Here is an 18,766-nt window from a genome sequence, read left to right on the forward strand (position 1 = left end):
GTTTCCATACTTTCTTTCTGTAATAAGTAAACATCTGTGGGGTTTGATTATTTTGCTTGTTTTATTTTGCAAAAAAAAATAATTATCCGCCTTTTATCAATCATCAGTCACCTCTCCTCTATTTGGAAAACTATATTTTGAAACAGAATTTTAATTTTCTTTGTTCCCGCAGAATTTTTGATTGCATTGTACTTACGATTTACAGCATCTACTCCTGAGATTTATTTTTATCTGGCCTGGTTGAATCAATCTCAGGCTGAATTATAACCCGATGAGCAATAATGCTGATGTGAAAGAAAGGAATTCCTTGCACAAGTTATCTGGCGAAGCACATCACCATATTTTATCTTACGGCCACTAACTATCTTTTAGCCATTTCAGAAAGCCTGCTTTAAAAAAACACTTCAACACTGATTCTTAAATGTTGTCGTCGTGAACAAGAATTCCTTTGGGAACTGATGCATTAAAGATTTAAGGACTAAATACAGGTTATCTTTAACAAGTGATAAACTTCAAAGGCCTCTCCAAGTACATCTTATCTTTAGAATGTGGTTTATGTAAACTCTTAATCATACTACTGACTAATCAGTTGCACCCTCACCAGCCTTAGAAAACTATTTTAGACATTTTATTTTTGTATGTTACCAATTTTTCCAAGACAGGTTAATGCAGTTACATCTGTTCTTTCAAGCTTCAGTTGATTACGGAGATTTCTCTTCTCAAGATCCAATGCTCTTCCGAATATGAAACTGTAGAATAAAATGAGGTGGAACAATGTCATTATTGTTGTTTAGATGCACAAATTAAGGTGTTACATTGGAACAGTAGAGTGCTGCTATGGAGACTTGAATAAATTCAACTTGTCAGGGTAGAGGAAGGGGATAGTTATTGTTTGTTTACTGTTCCTGTGCAGTACAATGTTACAGCTGGTAATAATCTGAAATAGGCAATATTGTTTGTCTTGATTTTAAAAATAATCCTGCAGTGTGGAAAAAGTTTCGAACATTATTTATGGAGACAATGATGATAAAGCAGTCGCGAGAACCTGGTGTCTCAGCTGAGAATACATTGGGGAGAACATTTTGCTCTCACTAGAAATACTTAGCTGACCCACTTTCATAGGAAAAAGTAGAATCGTCCTGAAGGTACATACACTGTGTAACTTATACCCCTCAGCACTATCATAAAACACTGCACCAGTTTCTCATGAATCATATTCTGCAGTGATTTCAATGCAACAGCTCCCGTGCCCTTATGTCAATGCCATTTCAGCATTATTTTAAACTATTATTAATGTTATTTGCAGTGTAATGAGATCACAATGTTGATTTCAATATACCCTGAATATTGCAGAGAGAATTTAAGGCTGATTCTTTTTTGGGCTGCAACACATACCTGAAATTAACTATAAAGACATTGGTATGAAAGTTACTTAATGCATATGTATAGTGCGCGGGGATCACTGGTCGGCATGGACTTGGTGGGCTGAAGGGCCTGTTTCCATGTGTATCTCTGAGCTAAACTAAACTAAACTATAATAATTTCTTCCCAATCCACAAAGGAATGGTAAATATTTTTGTAAAGCCCATTATCATCTGACAAAATAATGTGTGTATGATTTAAGCCACATTTGTTCTCAAGTAGGTCAGGTATATATGTACAGGATCAGGGGCATTGATCTTCGTGGATATCCTCTTGCTATTTATAAAGTAAAATTACAGGAAAATCTTTGGAATTATGAATTTTATACCTATATCGTGGTCACAAATGTATATTTTAAAACAGCTGTTCCTGGGTTTATGACGGTCAATTCCAATCTTTATCGCAGTGTTTAAGCCCATTTCGTATCTGGATACCTTGCAGTTTTTAATCTTGTGCATTACGTGATGGAAAAAAAAATCTAAATCATAATTCTGCATCAGTGACTCTCAGCTGGAGGAAATAGTTTTGGTCTTTTCCCTAATCTGTTAATAACTTAAAAAAAACTCTATTAAATCTCTGCTGCAGTGGAAATGGTCCAAGGATTGCAAATCAGCAGTTTCCCATCACTAACTTCATCACAAACAATTTTAAATAAATTGTTAAATAATCTCACTGTATGTAGTCAGACCAGTTTTTGTGCAAATTTATCAATGCGTTTCATTCGTGTTAACTATAATCTTGTTATAAAGCTCAAATGGCACTAACCATCGTTTTTAAATTCCACTAACTCATGTCTTCATGAATTTTTTTAAATAATCCTCGCTACTTGTGAAAATTCCTATTTGACTGTCTTTACCATGCCAAAGTTCAAAGCATCTAAATGTAAAAGTAGTGATAAGGAAAGGTGGATTCTGAGCTAAAGTCTGAATGGTAGCATTTTCACACCTCTCTTCAAATCATTGTAATAATCATTGACACTAATTGTCTTCTACATGTTTCTCCATTCACACTGCTGCAATCATTGACTGAACTTTGATAGCAAACCTCTAAAGCTAAATACTGCAGATGTTAGAAATTCGACATTTGATGGAAGGCCATTTATTTGAAATATTAACTCTGTTTTTCTCTCCACAGGCTCTGCTTAACTTACTGAGTATTTTCAGCATTTTCTGTGTTATTTTGTTACTATTTATTGTATATGTCTTGAAAAATCTCTGGCTTTCTCTCTATTCAAACTTGAGAAAAAAAATCTTAATTGAATCATGAGTCCACAATCTGTTGTAAATATTATAGGGTGGCCAGTTGATAGTTGTTTCCATGACCATGTAGAAACGTGATTAACAGAAGAGGAGCATGCACCCACTGTGTTACCCTCGTAGTGTATTACTGGTGAATAATGTGTACAGTGCACTTCATGTTATTAAAGATTTATTTTCATAGGATACAATTTAGGTTTGAATATGGTTTCAAGTAATTTATGATCACCATCTCAATTGAAATGTTGATCACAGCACAGATATTGTATTTCATTCAAATGAGTTAGGTAATCTAAAGCATCCGAATATTGCTTTGATGACAATAGATACTATGCAACCTTTCTCAAAATAAAACTCTTTTTTCTGAGGATATGATTATACAAATCAGTAGTAGAACTTCTTCGAGGCTACTTTGAAGCATTTTCAATATTGTTTTAATATGACATTTATTTTGTGTTATGTCGTCAATATCCAGTCCTATTAGTTTCCTTGTGTTCCTGATTTCAGATTCTCATAGAATTGGAAACTGCCTTGCTGGACGATGAAGCGCACTGGTACAAACTCCAGACCCATGACGTTTCATCAATGCCCCTTCCACAACCTTCACCTTATACACCACGCAGACACCCGCACGGTGAAAGCCCCACGAGGAGATTACAAAGTAGGTTCAAAGATAGTAGATTATCTCTTTCTGTTTTTTAGAGAGAATACATTGGAAGCATTTTAGATGCATTAATAAATAGCATTGAAATTGAACCTGACAACAAATGGAGATCAAGAAAAATCCTTAACGGAAATCTTTAATAGACATTTAAGCACATGACACATAACATGAGCTATAGTTTATTTAATGACACAGAAATATACCTAAACATCCATATGCTAAAGGAGATTTTTTTGCTATACTTTCACATCATGCTTGTGTTTGTCACAAGTAGATGTACAATAGCAAACAGAAAAGGAACAATAGCCTTCGAATTCTTTAGCACCCACAGTGGCATGGAAAATGGGCACTGCATTGGCTATTTTGGTTGCAGACCCATGGCTAGAAAGGTCAATATTTAATGGTGCCCATGGTGGCACACACAAAGGGTTTACACAATTTATTTTGCACAACACATCATTATGAAGCATTAGAAGATCAATAGCAGAAAGTCTGTGATCATGAGATCTTAGTGGAGAGTGGCCAATAGAAGCCAGGGGTATGTGGGAGTCTCGTTGGAGAATCAGAGAATTGGTTCAGATCATTGGGACCTAGGGTGGAACCATCAATGGATGTGGGGGTCAAATAATCGAGGTTTGGGATGAGAAGAATTGTACCAGAAAATTGATTGAGGTTGGAGGACTGGGTCTTGGAGCTTGCACAGGGTTTGCCCGCGTTTCATGACCATGGGGATTCATGGCAGTTACTACTGTGGAAAGTTAGCTTGGTGGGTCCTGAGGACAGAAGGTAGGCTAACAAATTAAAGGGGATGTGCATGAGTTTATTCCTGTCATTGAGCTGGGACCTGGTCTTATCAGCTCTCTTTAAATCTTATCACTGCAACAAAAATAATGCAGTGTCGCATTATGAGAGGGCTCAGGAATAGGTATGCCTCAGAATCATGTGGATGATTTTCCCAGGCAAAGCTCTGAACCCAATCTAATTTCAGGAGCGGCACAAATTGACCTGGAAACTATTATAATCACGTTCCACAGTGGAAAGCACAGGCCTTTCAGTAGTTTTTAAAAGATTCGTTCTGCACAACTTAATTTCCAGTCTCATGTTTTTGCTGAAATCTAGGACATCTTAGGTGCTTCATATAGAAACAAAGAACTGCAGATGCTGGTTAATTGACAAAAGGACACAAAGTGCTGGAGCAACTCAGTGGGTCAGGCAGCATCCCTGGAGAACATGGCTAGGTGACATTTCAGGTCGAGACCCTTCGTGGACCGATTGAAAGAGGAGGGAGAAGAAAGCTGGAAAAGGGGTGAGGCAGGACTTGTGTGGCGGGTAAAAGGTCGACAGAGGCGAGGGAGGGGGAAGGCTGTTTGTATTAGAGGCCTACAATAAAAAAGGAAGTAAGGTGTAAGGCAGGCTTGAAGAGCTGAGGATTGTAAAGCCAAAGGGAGGAAATTGGCAGGGGGTGGTGGGTGAGTGGAGGGGAGAAGTAGGTAGGAGTGCAGGTGGGGCATTGGGGAGGGAGGAGGGGGTTGGGGGGTTTTGGAGGCAATGAAAGGGGGAGGGGGTTAGGGGGTTTCGGTGGAAAGGGGGGAGGAGGGGTTTGAGAGATTACCTTAATTGGGGGAATTCAATATTCATACAATTGGGTTGTAGGTTACAAGATGTTGTTCTTCCAGATTGCATGTGGCCTCACTCTGCCAATGGAGGAGACCCAGGACAGAAAGATCAGTCTGGGAGAGAGAAGGGGAGATAAATTGATGAGCAAATGGGAGATTCAGTAGGCTTCCTGTCAACCTAGTACCCGCCAAGCAGGTCCTGCCCCTCCCCCTTTCCAGCTTTCTTTTCGTCCCCCTGCAATCAGTCTGAAGAAGTGTCTAAATCCAAAACGTCACCTATCCATGTTCTCCATGGATGCTGCCTGACCCGCTGAGTTACTCCAGCACTTTGTGCTTTGTGCTCTTTTAGGTGCTTCATAAATGTGAAGTGACTTGCTCACCCTAAGAAGTCAATTTCTATTAAAAATTGCAGTTGACTCCAAGAGGGCTAACAGAAAAGTGAAACGTTGACTAATTATGTTAATTTTGGCATTATCTTATAAACCATCAAATAATTTGCTAACTACAGACTTAGTGTACCTTAGAAGTCTGTTTGTAGCCTTACCATCATCCTCTCTCTTTCTCAGCTGTGACACACTCATTACCGTGCATGAGCTCAAATGTACACAAATACTGTGAGTGAGACTTGTTTTTATATTTTGAAGGGCGATTAACTCTCTCCTTTTAAACTTGTGCAAGAATGTAAAAGTTAAATAAAGTGAATGGTGTTTCATAACATGAGAGTGTTTCTTGATGAAGTGACAGTGAGAGTTGATGAGGGAGAGTAGTTGATGTGGTTTACATGGACGTTTAAATGGCATTTGATAAGGTACTACATCATAGGTTTTTCATCCAGGTTGAAGCTCATGGAATAGAAGGGGCTGCTCCAGCATGGATAGAAAATTGGCTAAATTATAGTAAATAAGAATGGTAATGAGAGGTTGTTCCTCACACTGTGGATCAGTATTATGACTATCACTTTTCTTTGTGCATTTTTCAAGATATTAATGATTTGTAGATGGCACAGAACTTGGAGGTTTAGTGTAACTGAAAGGATAATAAAAGACCAAAGTGATGTTGATGAGTTGATGGAAGATAAAATGTAATAAGTGGCAGATGAAATATAATCTGATGAAATGTGAAATGTCACATTTTAGCAGGAGGAATGAAAATGAACAACATAAAATTGTGGATAGAGAATTGAAGTGATGCAAGAACAGAGACATCCATCTTGTATGTGGATAATTTGTTGATATTGGCAGACAAGGTTGAGAAAGTGGTTAAAACGCATATGCAATCCTGGCCTTTAAAAATTAATGAAGTAAGTATAAAACAAGGAAGTCATGAAGAAATTTTCTAAAGCACTGCTTGGGCCAGAATGGAAGAAATGTACTTTGTTTTGGGCAAAGATGGCAGGAAAGATGTGAAGGCTTTGAAGAGCCATGCAGAGGCGATTTACCGGAATGATTCCAGGAATGATGAACATTTATGTGAATGGAGTGGAGAAGTTGTGGTTGTTCTCTCAGTTAAGAGGAGAGATGTTGCAAGTATTTAATAACTGCAAGATATAAGGCAGACTAAACCGAGATAAATTTCCCATTGATGAAGGATATAGTTGGGATATAGTTGTTGATTGGTAAACAAATCAAAAATGACATGAGGAAATAACGTTTACACAGTAATTATTTGACACTGGCAAGGTTAGATGCAGTGGCAGCATCAATTGTGGCATTGCAAAGTGAACTGTGTATATATCTGAAAGGAATTCATTTATGGCTTTGGAGAGAAGGCAAGGGGCAGAATGCAAGATAGATTGTTCGCATCTGGAGCAAAAAGAAAATGCTGGAAGAACTCACCAGGTCAGACTGCATCTGTGAGGGAAATGAACAGCCGTCATTTCAGGTCGGGTATATTCTTCAGATTGAAGAAGATTGCCAACCCGAAATGACATCTGTCCATTTCCCTCCATGAATGCTGCCTGACCTGCTGAATCCATAGAGTATTTGTTTTTCTACTCGATTCCAGCATGTGCAATCTCTTGTATCTCTGTTTTTACCTGGAGCTGGTATGGACTTGACAGACTGAATGGGCTCCTGTGCTGTATTAAATCTGTGATTATGTGTCAAGCATCTCGCTTTGATTAACCAGTCATCATCAAAGCGAGGCTACATGGTGTTCACTGTTAATATTATGATGAATGTTGCAGCGTGATTAATCACCTGGTTCTAGTACATAAAAAGATCAGGGCAGCAGAGTTGTTAAATTGGTATTTCACAATACTGTGGGTGAAATCTGTAAGTATTTTAGTAATGAAGCAATGCTGGAGAATTGAACCAGATTTTACTTGACAGAAATCAGCATTTGGCACAGTTCTTACTTGACCAAACAAAATGTTGCCCTTCTAGTAAGAGATTCCACATTCAACAACCAAAACCCATTTTTCCATTCCTGCATTAAACAAGCTGCAGTGTCCATTATAATAATTAGTAGATAATTCAGACAAAAGTCTGGCCAATAATGACCTATTTGCTGGCTTTATTTGTATGTTAATGCTACTCTATTGGCTAGACAGATTGTTTGATACTGATAAACTATCTACTAATAAATTACCGGCTAGCTTGCTTTATCAGCATTGATTGTTTGTCCTTTAAAGTGGCTTTTTAGTTGCTCATTTCCATTATGTAGCTAAAATATGTGTTTTTTTGTTACTTTTTTTTCATTTTGTATCCCATTCTGATATTTATTTTCCAGATACAGGTCCACATGCATTAACTTCAGGTAAATTGCTGGGATGTATCAATGAATTAAGGAGGTTAAAGCACTTGTTGGTGTGTTGGCTATCACTTTAGAGAATGTCTGTTACTGAATGTCCTACTTGTGAGTGCAGAGAGATTTTAAGATATTAGATCAGTTCTTCTTATCTAACTTCCAGTTTGCAACCGAATGAATTTTATTGCTGCCAATGGTAATGCTAATTCATTTATGCAATATAAAAGTGAGTTTGCCATCATTTGGACCTTCACTATTTTGAGAGTGAGTTTTTTATGGTTGTTGGAACATGTTTTGAAGGTTATCTCTATATCACAAAGAACTTAAAAATGGATGATGAAATTCAGACCCTTGTGCGTGTTCTACCATTCAGTAAGATCATGTCTGATCTTTAACCTCTTTGACACTTTTTTGTACTCATCCCATATTCCTTGACTCCCAAAATATCTAAAAATCTATTGACTCCTTGCTTCAAAATACTCAGCTGCTGAGTCTTGCGTTTGGAGAATCCCAAAGATTCATTAAACTTTGGGTGAAGAACCTTTTCCCCATCACTGTCTTTGGTTGTCAGCCCCTTAATTTAACATTGCGACCCCTGGTTATAGATTCCTCAGCTAAAAGAAACATCATCCCTGAATCTATGTTTTCTAGCCCAGTTTTTCTAATCTAAAGAGAATCTGCTTAATCTGTCCTTGCGTGAAAGACCTGCCAACCCACGAATCATCGTTGACCTTTGCTGCACTCCTTCAGTGGACCGCACTTATTTAGAAAATAAATTGAAGATGCCAAGTAACTATACAGAAGTTTTCAGTTCTGTTTTTTCTATCTTCATAGGGAAACTAATTCCCTACATAACTCTAAGTACATGATTTTCAGTGTTAAGTGGTAATTGCCAATGGGTGGTAGTTAGCCAAAAGGAGCAGTAATAGAAATTCGAACCTATTGGGGATCAACCTTTGCCAAACAGTCTGATCAGCTACTTTGGCAGAGATAAGAAAGCAAAACTCAAAGGCCTCTAGTGCCATATGGCTCTATACTGTGTTCACCAGCTGGGCCTTTTGAAATCCAAAATGCACTCTTAGAAAAAAATGCTTTAGGGAAATTGGACAGATAATCAAAAGGTGGCTTATTTTTTTGCTTCATAAATAGGTTATCATTTTGAATGCTCTTTGCTCTTTTTGCTCTTTTTGACACTGGGATGGTGGAACTGTGGAAATGAGAGTATGGTTCAATTCTTTGAATAATATATGTGATAAGGTTTATGAATTTAATCATTATAAAATGTGAAAATTAGAAGAATGATGCTGATTCATCTGTAATAATGCATAAGAGCAAAATTTGAGCATATATTCTGGCATAATTAGATGTTTTTTATTTTTTTTCATCTATGCCACTGAAATGGCTTTGTTAGTACAACCATACATTTACTGTGGATTAACTCCCAACATGTGTATTAACAGGCAATAATGGATTTGGAGATAAAGTTAATCATATCTGCAGAATTTGTTTACCCACTGATAAGTAACATTTATTATGTATACAAATATTTATTAAGAAACATACCATTCCAAAGTCTATTGGCAAAAGGCTTTAAACAATAAAGATAGCAAGATCTGAGAGCCCTCTCTTCAGAGTGAATGAGTCATATAAAGCTAGAGAAACAAGTTTAGATTTAACAAGTTTCACCAAAGGCTCAAAGAAATCTCTCAAACTGATGGAGCAGAAAGTATGTAAAATACATTCTCAGCAAAAAAATAGGTCCCTTGTAAATTAGCTTTTTGAAATAGTAATTGGATGTACATCTACCGACCAACAGCGTCTATAGATTAAAATAACTGAATATTCTATCAAGCAAGGTAGTCTCCACATTTTTGTTTGGAGAGCAACTTGTCACAATAGTGTAATGGAAATAAAGCGATCAATTAGTATTCTGGATTTGTCCAATTCATTTTGAATATCAGGAGATATTTAGGATAGAACTTTTGAAGATTAAATACCGGAAATTCAGGATTCAAGGGGCTGAGCAAACAACTCAAGGGTCTGAGCTATAGAGAGCAGTTGAGCAGGCTAGGACCCTATTCCTTGAAATGCAGGAGGATGTGGGGTGATCTTATAGAAGTGCACAAAATCATGAGAGGAATAGATTGGGTAAACACACAGAGTCTCTTGCCTAGGGTAATTGAGAACCAGAGGACATAGGTTTAAGGTGACGAGGGAAAGATTTAACAGGGACCCGAGGGGTAACTATTTCACTCAAAGTCAGTGGTCGTTGTGGGCAAGTTGGGCCAATGGGCCTGTTTCCACTCTGTATGGCTCTATGAAGGAATCTATAGAGCAGCGTATACATGGACTGTAGATAGTAGTAGTGGCCCATTCTCATTTAATGTATTGTCATGTTACTATCTTTGTTGTTTACAGTGTAATTATGATATGAAAATATATTTAAAGTAGCTCAAAGAGCCTGTGTGTTTACTTGTTAATGACAATTTCACTGAACCCAGTATAATTAGGGGCAAAAAGACAAACGTGTACTGCTATTTGGCAGAATAATTTACTTTGGATTGCTGCCTGCAGCTAGATATGGTAAATTCATTTTGGGTGCATACAGAAGCACAAGCTTTGTACAGTTATCTCAATAGACAAGCATTTCAGGTGTTCTTGATCCTTTAAAAGATCAAAGGGGCATCTCACAATTTATTGTGTAATATTTGCTTTTATCTGGCCAACACTTCTTAAAAGAAGATAAGATATCTTTTGTATACTCACAATGTTTAAAATATAAAATCCTAAAGTTTGTTTAATATTTGTGCAACATGTTGGCACAATGGTTGAAATCTTGTCTGCAGTCACAGTAAGTTTTACGGAAATACAACCTTTTTGGTTTCTCGACCAGAACAGCATAGCACCTGCTTGGGTTAAAACCTCAGGTATCTGATGTGTTTCAATCAAGTCACTTTAATTCTTCTAACTGCAATGGATTTAAACCTTGACAGTGCCTTTGCTTATATGATGACCTACCCATCTCCAGAATTGGTCAAGTGAACCTTTAATGAGCCGCTTTCAAAGTATTAACAAAGTAAATCTGTGCACTATACTCCAAATATGGCCACACCAATGCCTTACATAATTGAAGCATAACCTCTCTATATACCCCTGTATCTAGTTCCATCAAAGGTATATAATACCATTTTGATAACTTTGCACCAAAACAAAAGTCTTTTGTGATGTTCACACTCTGGCGCCCAGATGCCTTTATATCTCAGCTACTCGTGTGTTATCTCTTCTATTTAGATAAAATGTTTTGTTTAATATTTGATGCCATGATGGATAATCTTACATTATACTCCATCTTTTCCCACATTATACTCCATTTTCAGAGTTTTATCCAATCACTTAACATTGTTTTCTCTTTGTCGTCTCCTTATGTCCTCACGAGTTACTTTCCTGCCTACCTTTAAGTCATCAGAAAAGTTAGCAATTATACTTTTGATCCCTTGTATATATTTTATGCAAATTATTAAAATAGTTAAGGCTCCAGGGTTAGCACTTGGGCTGCACCGCTCATAACATCCTGCCAACTGGAAAAACACTCATTTATGAAAACTCACTGTTCCCTGTTACTCAGCTACTCTACTATCCAAAGGTAGACACAAATTGCTGGAGTAACTCAGCGGGACAGGCAGCTTCTCTAGATAGAAGGAATGGGTGACGTTTCCGGTCGAGACCCTTATTCAGAGTGAAGTCAGGGGAGAAGGAGATACAGAGATAAGGAAGTGTAAGGAGTGAAAACGAGACAAAGGGGATGTGGATCAAGGAAAATGTAGAATAGAACATTGTTAGCTGGGAGAAGGTAAAAACAAAGCAAACAGAGAAAAATGTAATCGGAGATGGTCAGACTGGTCGGAAAACTGGGAAGGGGGAGGGATGGGGAGAGAGGGAAAGCAAGTGTTACTTGAAGTTAGAGGTCAATATTCATATCATTGGGGTGTAAGCTGCCCAAGAGAAATATGCTCTACTATCCACATGAATATGTTACCACCTGTACTGTGAGTTTGGTTTGATGTTGTACCTTCTCAAGTGAATGCTCCTGATGTGAGAATACAAGGCCAGCATTTTCTGATAAGGTGAAATGAAATATATGACAAGATTAGGTTATTAAAGGTTTGATCAGAAAAAAAAGAGGAAGTATATGACTGGTATTGACAACTACAAACAAGCTAGTGCCTTGAGGAATACAGAGGGTATAGAACAGTATAGTTTAGCTTGGAAAGATTGCTTTTGGACCAAAATGGTGATCTACATGTGGGGCCAGGCAATTTGGGCAAGGTCTTAAATTAATATTTCTCATCTGTATTCACCACGGAGGAGAACGTAAATGACATTGAATTCAGAGAGGAATATATTGATTGTCTAAACCGTGTAGATATTAAGATGGTGCAGGTGTTAAATATCCTGGAATGCATAAAGGTTGGATAAATTCCAAAATAAGATCTACCCCCCAGTGCTACTGGAAAAAAGGAAGGAGATTGCTTAGGTCCTCACACAGACATTTTGCATCTTTCCTAACCACAGGAGAGGTACCAGAAAACTGGAGAACAGCTAATGTTGTTCTGTTGTTTAAGAAGGACTGCATGAATAAGCCAGGTAAATGCAGGCCAGTGAGCATTATGTCAGTGATGGAGAAATTCCTGGAGAAAATCCTAAGTGACAGGATTTATATTAATTTGGAAAGGCAGAAACTGATGAGGGATAGTCAGCATAATTTTGTGAGGGTCAAATCATGTCTCAGTTATTTGATTGTGTTTGAGGAAGAATAACGGGAGGTTGATGTCGGCAGGATGGTTAGTATTGTCCACATGAGCATTAATTAAGTATTTGATAAGGTCCAGCTTGGAGTATTGTGGCCACATTATAAGAAGGATGTGATTGCACTGCAGTGAGTGCAGCAAAGAATCATTAGGATGATGCCTGGATTGGAGTTCTTTTGCTATAGACTCATAGTCATAGAGTGTTACAGTGTGGAAACAGGCATCTCGGCACAACTCGCCCACACCGGCCAACAATATCCCATCTACACTAGTTGCACTTTCCTGCACTTGGTCCACATCCCTCCAAACCTGTCCTATCCATGTACCTATCTAACTGTTTCTTAAACGATGGGATAGTCCATACCTCAAATACCTCCTCTGGCAGCTTGTTCCATACACCCACCACCCATTATGTGAAAATGTTGACCCTCGGATTCCAATTGAATCTCTTCCCCTTCACCTTGAACCTCTGTCGTCTGCTCCTCGATTCCCCTACTGTGGGAAAAAGATTCTGTGCATCTACCCGATCTATTCCTCATAATTTTGTATACCTGGGGGATGATTGGATAGATTGGTCTTATTTTCTCTGGAGCAAATGAGACTTAAATAGAAATATGAGGTTATAAGAGGCACTGACGGGGTACAGAGTCAAAATCTTCTTTCCCTTGTGAGAGATATCAAAACAAGTAGCCATTGTTTTAAATGAGAAAAAATAGTTTTAGAGGGGATCTGAGGGGTGGTTTTTTTTGTACAGAGAGTTGTTATTATCTGGATTGTGCTGGTAGAATCTGATACAATTATTATATTTAAAAGGCTTTAATCAGACACAAATAGGCAAAGCATAGAAGGATTTAGTCAAAATATAAGCAAATGAGACCTCTGCACTTGAGCAAAAATGTTGGCTTTTAGATTTAGAGATACAGCGCGGAAACAGGCCCTTCGGCCCACCGAGTCCGTGCCGCCCAGCAATCCCCGCACATTAACACCATCCTACACCCTAGGGACAATTTTTACATTTGCCCAGCCAATTAACCTACATACCTGTATGTCTTTGGAGTGTGGGAGGAAACCGAAGATCTCGGAGAAAACCCACGCAGGTCACGGGGAGAACGTACAAACTCTGTACAGACGGCGCCCATAGTCAGGATCGAACCTGAGTCTTCGGCGCTGCATTCGCTGTAAGGCAGCAACTCTACCGCTGCGCCACCGTGCCGCCCTAGATACGCTTGGATATGGTTGGTTGATGCGCCTGTTTTAGTGCTGTAAAACTCTGTGATTTATGACTCCATGACTGAATGCCTTCTGGAAATCGAACAGTAGTGTATCACTGGTTTGCCTTTATCCATAGCTCATGTTACTGGTTCAAAGAGCTCAAATAAGTTAGTCAAATATTATTTCCCTTTCACAAAATCATGTTGACTTTGTCAGATTGCCTTAAATATTTCGAAGTGGCCTGCAATAATATATTTGATAATAGTTGTTTAGATTTTTTCCTGTAACATTTAGATTAGTTTAGAGATAGAGCGTGGAAACAGGCCCTTCAGCCCACCAAGTCTGCACTGACCAGCGATCTCCACGCACTAACACTATCCTGCACACCCGAGGGACAATTTACAATTTTACCAAAGCCAATTAACCTACAAACCTGAGAGGAAACCGGAACACCGGAAGAAAACCCACAGAGTTCACAGGGAGAATGTACAAACTCTGTGCAGACAGCACCTGTGAATAGGATAAAGCCTGGGTCACTGGCAAGACAGAAACTCTACAACTGCGCCATTAATTGCACCACCATTTACATCCATTTGTCATGGAATTTGAGGTTCCCTGCTTCCTTTCTCTCTCCTTTCTTGAATATGGAGCTCCATAACCATTTCAGAACTAGAAACGCTCATTTGTGTGAAAACTTTCTGGTTGCCTCTGCTAGTGCAGACCCTACCCTCACCCACAGGATCTATTAGAACCAATCTTGAGGATTCTGAGAAGCATTGTATCTGCAGACTGCTGTTTATCAAAGACATAGATCTTCAGCCTTCCACCTGAATGAAAGAGCCCTGGACTGCTCTGCCTTTCAAGGTTAAGGGCTCTATTTTAACCTCAAGAACATTCCAGATGGCTGAGTATTCCGGTTTCCTTCAACATTCCAAAGACGTACAGGTTTGTAGGTTAATTGGCTTCTTTAAGATTGTAAATTTTCCTTAGTGTGTAGATCGTGTACGGGATCGCTGGTATGGACTTGGTGGGCCGAAGGGCCTGTTTCCACACTGTATCTGTAAACTAAACTAAATTGTGCACTCATTTCTAGGAGTCATCAGCACTTTTTTCCTTTTTCTTTTGGTTTCCTTCACACTTTTATTCCCAGCTTAAAAAATCTCCAAGTGATGTCAGCAGTAATGAAGCACCTAAACATTTTCTGTAGTGAATTTTTCAACACCATTGGAATGAAATATTGTTGGTAATATTTAGTTGCAAAATAGTCACGTTTTGAAAAGGATTTCCCCTCTAACCATGTTATTTAAAGGACTAACGAACAAACTGTAATCTTTGTCCTCACTCAGATTTTTAACCCCCTACAACCTTAAATATAACCTTAATTGTGCTGAGACTGCTTTGCTGCTGAAAATCAAGGTCTTGATTGCTCGCAACCTCTACACTCAAGATCATTCCAGGCAACTGTTGCCACGCTCCCACAGACTTGTTTCCATTTCTACATCCTGCAAATGGAAGAATATTGCATATGTTGCATTAAGTCTTTTTAACAGCTAGCTATAAAGATCCCAGCTGCTGAGCTATGTGCTGAGAACTGTAAGAAACCCTCACTAGACATTACACAGGGAAATCACTGCTCTGTGTACCTCACAGTTAATGTTCTTTCTATTTATGTAGCTTTCTCAAACAAGAAAATGCACAGTACTTTTTTAACACTGAATGGCAATGGTATGGAACAATTTCTAAGTCAGGGTTTTTGACTTTGTTGGTGTCGGTTGCACATGCAACAACAGATGAGCAACCCTGTCTGAAATCTTCCTGCAAATGGAGCAGCAACAATAAAAAAAAGATGACTAGAAAGACAGAGGTGAACTGGGTCACTCTTAGCAACATTCACATCTGATGCAAAAAGAAGAACTGAGTTGCGGATAATATAGAAGGGAGACCATATCCTGATGTGCAATCAGAGACCGTTGAAAATACCAGAGATCCTCATGATGTAGACAGTACCACTGTTTCTGATTCTCTTGTAATCTAGCACCAGTAGCTTAGTGGTTCAGCAGTGAAGCAGGTCCTTTGGCCCACCCATCATGTGACCATCGATCAGACATTCATACTAGTTCGATGTTATCCACTTTTATAAAACATAGAACAGTACAGCACAGTAACATGTCGTTCTGCCCACAATGTTTGTGCCAAATATGATGATAAGTTAAACTGATTCCATCTGCCTATATCTGATCCATATCCCTCTATTTCCAGCACTTCCATGTGCCTCTTTAAAAGCCTTTTAAATGTTAATATCATATCTGCCTCCACCAGCAGCCCTGGCAATGCATTCCAGGACCCCAACACTCTTGGTATAAAGTAACTTGCCCCACACATCTCAATTAAACTTTACGCCTCTCACCTTATAACCACGCCCTCTAGTGTTGGACATTTCCACCCTGATTTTGACTGTCTTCAAAAAGGTTTTGGCTGTCTACCCTATCTATGACTCCCATAATTTGATATACTGCTATCAAGTCTCCCCAGAACCTCTGACTTTCCAAATAAACCAATCTAAGTCTATCCAACCTCTCCCTGTAGCTGAAACCCTCTAATTCAGGCAGAAGTCTGGTAAACCTCCTCTCCACCCGCTCCAATGCTTCCACGTCTTTCATTTAATGGAGTGACCAGAAATGCACGCAATACTCCAAATGTGACCTAACCTCCGTCCTGTAGAACTGCATTATGACATTCTAACTATACATTAGGGGCAGTTTTTTTACATGGGCCAATTAACCTACAAACATGCGCATAATTAGGATGTGGGGGAAACTGGAGTAGCCAGAGGAAACTCACACAATAGAAACATAGAAAACAGGTTAATCATAGAGAGATCATACAAATTTCACACAGACAGCATGTTAGGTCAGGATCAAACCTAGATCTGTGGCACTATGAGGCAGCTGCTGTGCAACTGTTAATGTGCCATCTCTGATCAACCATCTATTACTGAAAACCTCAATGCCCATAGAAGACACAAGCCAAGGGAAAAGTGCATTGTATAAGTCTGCAGTTCATGTGAGTGAAATCACCATTCCATACTCTCAAGTGATGGAGACAACAGTGGTTTTAATGATGAGGCATGGTTTTTCCACCTGTTATGTAAACAAATGATTTAGCGCCTGTATGTCAATGATTTATCATTCCTTTCCGTAACGGGTCAGAATCTAATGCTTTGAGAGCAATGCCATGCTGAACATACATTACTCCAACCTCATTAAGATTGGCTACTCATTTCCCAACACATTATCTTCATTTGGCATCAAACTCAAAGCTTCAATACAAGTGCCTAAATGAAACGAGAGTTATTACTCTCCAAATATTTGTCCCTTACTAGAGCAAGTGGACCTGTTGGGCCCTAACCTCTCCTGCATTGGTGCAGCACCCTCTTCCACCCCACCCCCACTCCCACCCCCCTCTCCCCCCACTCCCTCTCCACCCCACTCCCCCTTCCCCCCTCCCTTCCCCCCTCTTCCTCGGCTTCCACCAACGTCCGGCCTCACCGCCGCTGCTGTTGCTGCCGCCTTTCCCCTTGGCCCACCTCAGGCTCGAGGTTACACGGTCACGTCCAGGCCCAGGCACAGGCTCCGTCTGCTTCCCCCGGCACCAGACTTGGCACTCCCGCCGCTACGGAGCTGGCAAACCCGCCCCCAAGATACAGGCAGCCGAGCCCTGCTTGTACCCGAGATCAATGGGCCCCAACTGTGCAGGCGTGGACGCGTTTGTTCTGCGCACGTGCAGATGCGGCGGGCATCTTGTGCAAGTACCAGATCAATGGGGCCCCAACTGCGCATGCGCGTTTTTGTAAACTTTAAAATGTGAATAACTTTAAAAATATGACATTAATTTGAATGAAACTTCATCCATAGCACCACAGGGCGATGGTGAGTAAGGTGGGCCTAAAATTGTCGTGCTATCGTGTACCGTGTTGGCTTTAGTTCAGGAACAAAGAAACAAACGAGAGTTGTATATTGATGTTTTGGACAACTTAAACAAAATAATCTATTTTGTCAATCGTAGTTTTTCCCCATTTTTTTCACCTTCTGCACAGATATCATTGTCCAACCACTATTGTGTGCTTCCTTTGTGGCTACTACCAAGTGCCAGAAAGGTGTTCCCTTTCCATGGCAGAAAATAATTTGTTCAGTCTATATCGAGCCCTTGCCATGGAAGGGCTTATTGCCATTTGCTGAGTTCTTTGGAAGCCTTTGCATTTTGGGAAAGCTAGCTATGAGGCGCAGGCAAAGGAGTTGTGGTGGGAGGACAGGATATTCAATGCCTCTGTGATTATCAAAGTACTAGGGAGACAAAGGTGTGCTTCTCTAGAATGTGATACCTTCCAGACCTCCACTGGCTCTAATGGCTGTCTCTCTACTTCCCGATGTCTGTAATGTTATCCAACCTTCTGATCCTAAAAGAAACTGCTGCCTTCACTCACTGGAAATCAACTTGTTACAGACTCATACTTGGCAAAGCTCTGATGGATTTGGCTTGAGATTCCATGTTGATACAAAACCTGATTTACCTTTGGTAGCAGAGACTGTGTCTATCAACTGCTGCATTGCCAAAGTGTGGACAATGCCTAGCACAGAAATGAGTGCCACTTCTAAAGAAGAAATGATGCTCCTCTAGCCCTGTGTGACTTCTTGTGACACAAACAATAAGGAATTCTTACCCCAGCCCCAGTTATCATGTGCATTAAATCCTCCAGACAAGGGACTGCAACAAACATTTCACTATGCGTCATCACCAGTCTTTTCCTGAATGTTTCACTCTCATGGTCCTCGTCTTATTCCACCAAGGTAGTCAGTACTCATTCTAATCTGGTAGCTTGACACACTGGATTTCTTTTTACCCTACCTAGTTACAATTCATCAATTTCAGATAAAACCTTTCTCTATGTCCTTTGGTTCTTGATTTTGCTTCTCTGGCTAAAAGACTCTGAGCATTCACCCTACTTATTCCCCTCAAGATTTTATACACCTCTGTAAGATA

The 18,766-nt window shown here is 39.5% G+C and overlaps 1 protein-coding gene across 29 annotated transcripts in view; it reads left to right on the forward strand.

The window, feature by feature from the left end:
- rims2a (regulating synaptic membrane exocytosis 2a) overlaps window positions 1-18,766 on the forward strand; it is a 711,765-nt gene that overhangs the window by 435,521 nt on the left and 257,478 nt on the right. For all 29 annotated transcript variants that reach the window (XM_078397872.1, XM_078397861.1, XM_078397867.1 and 26 more), the window contains one exon: window positions 3,186-3,339. In XM_078397872.1, the coding sequence (XP_078253998.1) occupies window positions 3,186-3,339 (154 nt within the window). The remainder of the gene's footprint in view (window positions 1-3,185; window positions 3,340-18,766) is intronic.

The sequence above is a fragment of the Rhinoraja longicauda genome, chromosome 4, assembly GCF_053455715.1.
Source record: "Rhinoraja longicauda isolate Sanriku21f chromosome 4, sRhiLon1.1, whole genome shotgun sequence".
Classification (NCBI taxonomy): Eukaryota; Metazoa; Chordata; class Chondrichthyes; order Rajiformes; family Arhynchobatidae; genus Rhinoraja; species Rhinoraja longicauda.